We start from the raw sequence: 9,504 nt of genomic DNA, 5'->3' as shown, positions 1-9,504 counted from the left end.
ACCCTCTGAGGCTGTCATTTTCTTCAAGGCAACTGATTTGGGAGAACCACCCTTCTCCCAAAATGGCAAACAGCAGCACCCAGGGCCATTTCAGGTCAGGCCCCATGTGCTTAAAAACTGAGGGCCTTTACGCACGGGGATCTTTGTTGCAAATTGTTTGCGGAATGAAAAATCGCCATTTAAAATAGTGGAATTCGTCGTTATGCATACCTGCCTTTGTAGTGGAATCAGTTGCGTTTTTTAGCGTTTCCCACAGGCTTCCGGTCTCGGCAGAAATCGCTAGAAAGGAAGCGCTATTGCCAAGCTCGTCCCGCCCCTGGCCGTCAAGCAGCCAATGGGCAGCCGTTAGCATGCTCCCAAACAGCCCCTTTCCCTTTAAGAAAGGTTTTTTTTTAAAAAAAAACAGACCCATAGCAACGAATCTAGGTAGATTCGTTGCAACGGAGAGACCCATCCAGCTGCCTAATGTGAGCTGTCGTTTGATCGTATGATCGTTGCCACGCTGCCTCGAGTGATAAAAAAAAAATCCCCCCCCTCTCACGGGCCCGATTTTCGGCTGAATTAATGTGTAAAAAATAAAGGGACTTTATTTCAGCAAACGGGCTTTTATGTGGTTTGTGCTTAGTGACTAAAGGTAAAGGACTGAAGCCAGGGAAGCCTCTAAACAGAAAGAGGCTCGCTGGTGCGTTTATCCCCGCTCGCTCGGAGAAAAAAAAATGGCGATCGCTTCGCCGGAAGTTTGGAGGACAGGCTCAGGAGGAGGGACTTTGAAGAAACCGCAACAATGGTAACGCACAGGTCTTTATCGCTAGTGTTACAGATTGTTTGCAAGAGTGTAGCGCTTTCCGGAGGGTGAATCCACTTTTTGGGATTCCCCTGAAAGCGCTACAACGAAGCGCTTTTTGCTGATCGGTTTCAGGAGTGTTGCAGATTGTCTACGACGTCGTGCGTTAAGGCAAATCAATAGCGTTTCCAATTAGCAACCATTGTGCGATTTTGAAGCCGTGCAAAAAGCCCCACAGTTCCCAGTGAGGAACTTGCAGCTGCCATCTGACTGAAGGTCCCCATTGGACATCAAGTGTTAAATGTAACATGTAGTGAGGTCTTTAGAGCATTTTCCCTGCATGACCTAGCTAGCCCGGTGTCTCCTTCACATTCTCTGTGTTAACATCAGCTCATGTGAAAGGAGGAGGAAAAGAAGCATTAATAATGGGACTGAGCATTGTGGACATTGGCAGTCTACTGTAATGTGAAAGCTACCCATGCTCAAGCCCCATTGTTTCCAGTGGATTTAGGCAAGCCTGACACAGTATAATGATCAGGTTGTGTGGTTTTACATTCATATTAAAAACCCAATGGAAGCTTCTGTTGCAAAATCCATCTGGTAGCTCTGACTTAAGCACAGGCCTTGTGTTGCCTCTTTAGCAAGTAACAGAAGATTTAGCAAGTAACAGAAGATTAAACGTTTGTCAAGACAGAAGTAGTTAGAAATTTAAGCCATATCCTGAAAGTTATGTGATTCACCTTGTGAACAAGTTGCAGATTTCTGCAAGATTTCCTGTTTAGAGAAGATGTGGATGTCCAGCAAGAACCCCCAGGGTTTGGCACCTGAGCTGCAAAAACATGACTCACCTCACACCAATACTCTTGTGAACTGTGGGCATGCATGACTGATGGATGGTGAAATGTTTATCCCAAAGACCAGTCAGAAGGTGGCACAAATGCCTTTGTACAATTGCCCCCCAAAGGTCAACATTACTATATACAGGCACCCCACAGAGATCGGGAAGACAGCCATCCAGCAGGGAGCATCCACAAAAGGCAGACATAAGCTATATATATGTATGTTTGTATATATGTCGGTATGTCATGGTTAAATGTAATGCTGTGTTAACCATGCTGAAAAGCCAAGCAATTCCAATGTGTGCTTGGCTTTTCAGCATGTGTGCTTGTGTTGAGCATTGGCTACAAAAGGAAGGAAGGGTGTGGAAAGATTCTGCTAATTATGATAAAAGACAATGGATGCAGTTAATACAACCCACTATCCATTTCATTGCTGAATCATAGCCCATGAAATATGACAATACTACTAGCTTTGAGGGCTTTAAAGAGGGATCAGATGCCTTCATGAGGCATGTTTAGGCATCTGATTGAGAACCTTCAGCTTCAGGGACAGTATGCTGTTGGATACTATTGGATGGAGGAGACAGAGAACAGGGAACCAATCACCTTCATGACTGCAGGTCCAGACAGCCCTGGGTAAATACAAAATACAGAGACAGGAGCTGTCTTGCAAGGAAGTTATTATGAGGTGAATTCCCGCACATATACATTAATGCTACATGGGAGAAACTTTGAAATTTCCAATCACAGTGTTTACAAAGTTGACAAAATGGCACAGACATGAGGGGGGAAAGGGCCTGCTTCCACTTAACATCTGTAGTGCGCTGCACATGATCATATGAGTCAGGCATTCCATGCAGCCAGCTCAATAGAACTACTGGCTGAGGGTTGGAAGGAGAGAGGAAGAAGCATTCCCTCTTTTCCAAAGTACGGATTCTAATGATAAGGAAATATTCTTGTAGCAAAAGCTGTGCCTTGAAGGAAAGAATATGGATATATGAATAACAACTTCTGTACTTTCCTCTTCCAAATCATCCCGTGGCCACCTGTGCCTCACACTGCTGATCTTTATAAGAATGCCTTTATTCAGTCTCCCTCCCATTTCAGAACCCAAATAATCTGTTTCCATCTTTAAAGGGAAACACCTGCATGAATCTAGTCAGAGGCAACAGGATGAGAAGAGGCAGAGAAAAGTTACTGGAACTGTTCAGGCTGCTCAACCACAAACTCAACCCCAACAGCTGTGCCAAAAGTTCATTACATGAAGCAACTTCTGAATAAAAAAGAAAGCATTTCTTGTGTGTTTGTTTTAAATAATCTTATTTTCATGCAGATATAGTCACACTCAGTCACAGGAACAGCTGTACAAACTGCACCTTTTGTATTTCATTGATCCTCTTGGTATAAGTGGTTAAGAGCGGCAGCCTCTAATTTGGAAAACTAGGTTTGATTCCCCACATACAGCCAGCTGGGTAACCATGGGCCAGGCACAGTTCTCTCAGACCTCTTTCAGCTGCACCTACCTCACAGAGTGTCTATTGTGGGGAGAGGAAGGGTAGGTGATTGTAAGCCACTTTGAGACTCATTTGGATAGTAACAAGCAGGGTACCAAACAAGCAGGGTACTTCTCTGGCTTGCTCTTCACATCGAATGACTTGCTTAAGATCTTTCACAGGGTGCTGGAGTTCAGCAGACAGAAATCAGAACGTGACTAGACACCAATAAGCCACATCTTTTGCTTTCTTCAGAATTTTATAGCATTTAATCCTGTGGCAGAATAACATAAACACAACCAGAGCCAAAGATATTTACATGGCTCTCTTCCTAACAGCAGCCATTCGGATTAACGGTCACAAGTTGGACATTATGTTATTAACCACTGGGAGGCCACAAAGGAAGTCCAGGGTCGCTACTATTCAAAGGAAGGAATGGCAAGCTACCTTGGAATGTCTCTTGCTAGCAAAACACAGCTGCACCAGGGAGAGTCAGATTGCTGCCCCCAAATTTGTCACCACCCCCCTGGATCCTTCCACTCGCCCAGAGGGGTGGACCGGTCACTTTAAGAACCCCTAGGATAGATGAAGTGATCATGAGAAAGCATCACAGAAGTGTGATAGATAGTTCAGATTGCATAATGTCAGCCACTGATCTGTCCCAGCTCAACCTTCTTAAACTTCAGGGGATAGTCTATATATTACTTTTGTTCCTGAAAGCAAGCCTCTCTTCCTTTTCACTAGAATAGCAGCGAGGGTCATGAGGACCTGCTCTGAACCGCAGGGTTGTGTTGCAAGCTGGGCATGTGGCAAGTGACGTGGATTCACATTCTTAGTAGAGTGAATCAGCCCAGGCTCTTCCAAGATCCTTCACCACAGGCTTCGGTATCAAACAATGTACGTATCTTGCTTCACCTAAGTTTTTGAGCCAGACGTTCATCATAATTCTCTGTATGAAAGTTCAGCTGCCACTGTTCGATGCAGCTAAGGAGGACAGCAGACACACCCACCCAGGCTGGCTAGCCAAAAAATACAAGAAGAGTTGGTTCTTATATGCTGCTTTTCTGTACCAGAAGGAGCCTCAAAGCAGCTTACAACTGCCTTCCCTTTCCTCTCCCCACAATAGACAACCTGTGAGGCTGAGAGAGCCCTGATATTACTGCTCCGTCAGAACAGCTTTATCAGTGCTGTGGCGAGCCCAAGGTCACTTGGCTGGCTGCATGTGGAGGAGCAGGGAACCAAACCCGGGTCACCAGATTAGAAGTCCATACTCCTAACCACTACACCAAGCTGGCACCAATCTTTCTACTTTAGCCCAATGGGACAAATGTGCCATGTCTGCCCCATTTCCCTGTTTCCAGTCAACTGGTTTGAATTACCTTGTTATGTATAAGATGAGAAATATCTGGGGTTTGGGGCACAGCCCAAACAATCGCAGTAAGAGTAAAGTATTTTGCCTTTTCTTAGTGGTTTTACAGAATGAAGACAGCACTAATAGCACTGAATGTAGCAGCAGGTAAAACGTAACTTTATTGTTTTGATTGGAAAAAAACAAAACAAAAATGCAAATAATTACAAAAGTACTAAAGAAAGGCAACACTGACAGAGGTCGTCGCCCCTCCATTCCTTCATTTCGGAGCATCATATGGGACAGCATCCCCCTAGGCCAAGCAGAAATTGTCAGCCAGCTCTGCAAAAGCCACAACGCATTCAGCAGTATCTGTGGAGCAAACAGGTATCATTGGGCATCAAAAGTACTGCCCCCAACCTTTCCTGACCATGTCACACACTGCCGGTTTTTCGGCCAAGCCTAGTATGCAGAAATGGCAAAACAGGTTATATTTCCCCTTGTCATTATGGAGAGGCCAAGCCAACAGGGGCTGCAACTGCCACTCTGTACAGCTGACCATAAAGCCTGCAAAGGTGATCTTTAGAATTAAAACTAGACAGAAAATAAACTCCCTCTCCCCATCCCCCACTGGAGGAACAAAAATGGGGAGGGGACAAGCAATGCATTTTGAAAGAGCTCAGTTACTGATTTTGTTCGCTGCAGAATAACTTAGTAAGCAAAGAAAAATCAGCCTATTTTTTACTCCATTCATGCTGGTGAAAAGAAGGTTACTCATTTCCCTGCATTACCCTAATACAAAACAGGGCAGTTAAGCCCAAAATTATAGGAGTCCTTTATCTCACCATTCCCCTGTTATCACCATCTATGTGGACATCATCTCATGTGAAAGACTCAAGGCAGCAGGGTCAACTTGTTTCCACAGCTTAGGTTTCTAGCCTTATATCCAGTGGCTTGCACCCTGCATCTTGCTTCTGCTCCTCTTTGTCTGAAGGCTACATACTTGTGGCACTTGGTGCTTTTAGGCTCCTTGATAAACATGGGTTGTACCCGGATAGAAGCGCCTATGGCCAGCGGAACATATACTTCATAGAAGAGAACAAGCGGTAACAAGGTATAGGGTCCCAGCTGATGAGAACAAATGAGACTGGTGTGTTGCCAGATGACCCAGGTTCTATGTTCACACACTAAGAATCCATTCCTAATTATAGCAAATAACAGAGTTCTTCCATACTATGAATGGTTCATCCTTGTACAAATCTGGGTAGATTTTTAAAAATAAAAAAAACAGATTGCACAGCAGTTGTGTTCAAAGGATTGTACACCGTGCTATTAGTATGCAGAAAAGACTCTTTGGAATTAATGTTCTCAACTACACCTGGACAAAGGATAATGCAGCATAGAACAGAAGTTCAAACCCTGGGTTCCTAAGACCTCAATATACACTGTAAGTGTTACGGGATAGTAATATAGAATGTGCGTCATTTAACAGCATGTTTAATTAGCCTGCCTTGTGTCAACAGGCTGAGACAAATGGCATAGAAAAATGGCAGCCACATAGAGACATACATCTGCTTCCCCCAAAATGTGCATACTAAAACATGTCCATCTTCCTTTCTCTTTTTCACTCATACCAGCCAGAGTTCAAGGGCAGGAAGAGTTGCCACCTTTTGTCCCAAGTTCTAATGAGGGTAAATGTATCCCAAGGCTTTCTCCCACTTAAAACTATGAAGTGTCTTTGCATCCCATACAACTGCAGCGTGCATGTGAACCGAGATCTGGGAGGGACCATTTTTTCATTCTGTTCTAAAGCCACACTGGCTACCATCACACAGAAATGATTTTAACCTGGCTATTCCTTTATTCCTTCTCCCCTTACCTCTCCCCTACCATCTGCCATATGTAACATACATGAATGTCCATGCTTCTGTCATTCCAGATAGTATAGGCAGCATATCACATAGATACCCCCTCCCCCCAAAAAATCAGCTAGGGCACAGCATACTAGTACATAATTGTAGCATGTCTGAAGCTGCACAATCACATGTCTCCCCCATACCAGCCTTGCAATGGGGATACACTCAGCTTCATGGATCACTAAGCACAAATCCATCTTGGCCTTGATAGTCAAGAGAAGTCCAACAGCACTTACTAGTTCTCAAAGAGGGAACAAATCTACCAAGTTCAAGGTGGGAGATTATAAAAGCCTGCTTACTCTTCACTTTCTACTACATGGGTGGCTGTTCACTCATTAGTGCAACATGCCATTTTCCTTTTAGAAGAAACTGGCTTTCTGCGTACCTGTGGTAACATCTCTCCTATGGCTGAGGAGCCCAACTTGCTCAGCATACATACATTCCATTTCTGCCAGTCCTCAGAGTTGATGATGGCACAGAAAACAAATGTGAGAGAAAAGTCACCCGTCTCATAGTCCCAGGGATCTTAGGGGTCATTGCAAGCATGTGCCCTCCCACATCTAGTCCCTGGTGGGCAGTTGGCTGGCATAATAATTCCTGAGAGCTTCAAGTATCTCCTTCACTAGGCACATGATGGTTCTTCAACTGGAGCTATGGGGCTCAAAGGCTTCAAAGTGCTCAGAGACCGGAAGGCAAAAATCGATGGGTCATACATGAAGTGAGGTGATGGTCGGCTCCCATTGATATGCTGCTTGGAAGGAAGAAAAAGGAGACTGTCAGTGCTCATGAAATGACCCACAGAATATACACAGAAGGAGCAGACAATTGTTATGGCACAGTCTTGGTTCTTCTCTCTTTTCCAGCTGCTCCTCTCCCCCAATCTCTGAAGGGCCCTGTAATTCCTGCGTACGCCTCCTCTTGGTTCTGTTTTGGTAGCTGCTCAGCTGTCACACAGCTCCTTCTTCTCGCTGGCAGTGCCTTACTCCAAGCTGGAATTTTCCCCATTTTCCTCACTAAGCAAGTGCAGATAACTTTACTGCAACTCCAGCCACAAAGGGGGAGATAACTGGGTGACATTATTACATTCAGTACGCGTGTACTTCTGCATTCTTCCCAGACAGCAAAGATAAAAGCTACAGAGGTGGAATGAGAGGCTCGAACACTACCTTCCCACCATAAAGCGGACCACTGTCGGATAACCATCTCTTCTAGAGGATATCATGTGAAAGCTTGTGCTATGGCCTAACTGTAGCATACAAAGAAACATTACAATGCGGGGGGACGGATGGTTCAGCAACTGTTTCACGTGATGCTTCTTTAATAACAGAGGCACTCCTACAGGGCAAACAGATTATCTACCCTTATCAGATCCCCCCAAAAGAGCCTACAGCATTAACATTTTTAGGACTATCTGTCTGCTTCTATTGCCATCTCTTCCTCCTTCACAATTACCCCTGAAACAGTCTTCGGACTTCAAGAAACCCGGAAACCTGCTTTGTCGACCCTGCAACCCCCATCCCCAATGCAGTTAAGTTAAAATGAGAGAACTTACTTCTCTGGACTCCAGTTGCAACCATGTGCAACGAGCCTTGGCCAGGAATGATTATTATGACCAAGGCCCTCCCCCTTCCACCCTCTCCAATCCGAACATTAGCCATGGGGGGGGGGGGGTGTTGACATAAGCATATATTGTCATATCACTGATAATCACTGATATATACACACACATATAAACATATAAACATATACATATACAAAATTAACTTCCACCCAATTGGCAAAACCCTTCCGGACTCATCAGGAAAGCTCTGAGTTTCACAAAACCCCTGTTGAGAAAGCCTGCTCTGAGCCAGCTTCTCTTGACAAGGCACACCTCTGCCCCTTCCTTTCACTTGCTTCAACAGAACCATTTCCTAATATTTGAGAAGACTAGACACTAATCTGAATCATGCAGAACCAAACTAGTGCTTAAGGCCAGCTCTCCTACACCACCTGAATGTAACTGGTCTCCCATTCTCCTGCAAAACCAAGACCCAATCAAAACTATATTATGAATGAAAGGAGCTGAAGATGATCTTGTTTTTTACATGTCCCCAGGCATCCTCAAGGTATCCCTGTGTCCTCTTTTCCTGCTTCCTCAACTTTTCTGAATGCCAGAGTTTATTCTGCCATCTTGGATGGATGGCCCTTTTGCAAAAATAAGGAATTGTCACCACAATTATCATATCTTTATCCTGAGGTGACCTCTGATGCTTCATGGTCATGTCTGTTACGAGTTATTCACTATATCCTGATGTTTGGTCTTTACTCAGAACCAACAGTTAAGGCTGAACAGAAAACTCCAATGTCTAACTTGCCAATAGGTCTGTTCTTGGTCATAGGAGAGGGTGCATTAGATTGTCTCGCTCATCTCCTCAGTACTGCAACCTGTTGTCTGGTGTAAGAAAACTGTGAGGTAGGTGGGGCTAAGAGAGCTCTAAGAGAACTATGACTGACCCAAGGTCACCCAGCTGGCTGCATGTGGAGGAGTGGGGGATCAAACACAGCTCTCCAGATTAAAGACCACCACTCTTAACCACTATACCAAGCTGTTTCTCATTTATTTCAGTGGAAGTTGAGAGATAGATTTTAAGAAAGTAAACCACCAGCTTTATTTTCTAGTTTATCAGGGCCTGTGTCCTCAGTCTGCATGCAGAAAGCCCTAGGTCCACTGGTTTTCAGTTCTACTGAAATGCGTCTGAGGACAAAGTAGGAGGGCCCTCAGTTTTACAACTCTTCCAAGACAGCATGTCTTATATAGTGCTCTTATTACTGCAGTTGAACCCACCTGTACAACAGTGATTTGTTTTCCCTTGCTTCTGAACAGTATTGAGATGTGTTAATAATGCCTGTGACTTCTGACTCACTTTTTTCCCTCCTCAAATCCCACAATCCCTTCAGTGGAAACTAGGCTTGTTCTGCCTGTTGTAACTGGAAACAATGCTAGTCTCTGGGGTTCCTAGCAGAAGAAGTAAACTGTCTCTCTGGGCTCCCCCATCCCACTCTCTCTAGTTAATATGTTGAGGTTATTTAAGATGACTCCATTTGTAGCACAGTCTTAATAGTCTGCTGCGTCTTCCATACC

The 9,504-nt window shown here is 44.5% G+C and overlaps 1 protein-coding gene across 2 annotated transcripts in view; it reads right to left on the bottom strand.

Annotated features, from left to right (window-relative positions):
* Positions 1–4,623: 4,623 nt before the first annotated feature.
* Positions 4,624–9,504, bottom strand: part of LOC143839557 (uncharacterized) — a 74,748-nt gene continuing 69,867 nt past the window's right edge. For both annotated transcript variants that reach the window (XM_077341750.1, XM_077341740.1), the window contains exon 5: positions 4,624–7,128. In XM_077341750.1, the coding sequence (XP_077197865.1) occupies positions 7,003–7,128 (126 nt within the window). In that variant the 3' untranslated portion in view covers positions 4,624–7,002. The remainder of the gene's footprint in view (positions 7,129–9,504) is intronic.

The sequence above is a fragment of the Paroedura picta genome, chromosome 1 (assembly GCF_049243985.1).
Source record: "Paroedura picta isolate Pp20150507F chromosome 1, Ppicta_v3.0, whole genome shotgun sequence".
Classification (NCBI taxonomy): domain Eukaryota; kingdom Metazoa; phylum Chordata; class Lepidosauria; order Squamata; family Gekkonidae; genus Paroedura; species Paroedura picta.
Note: the sequence above shows the minus strand (reverse complement) of the source record. Positions and strands in the feature narration are given on the sequence as shown.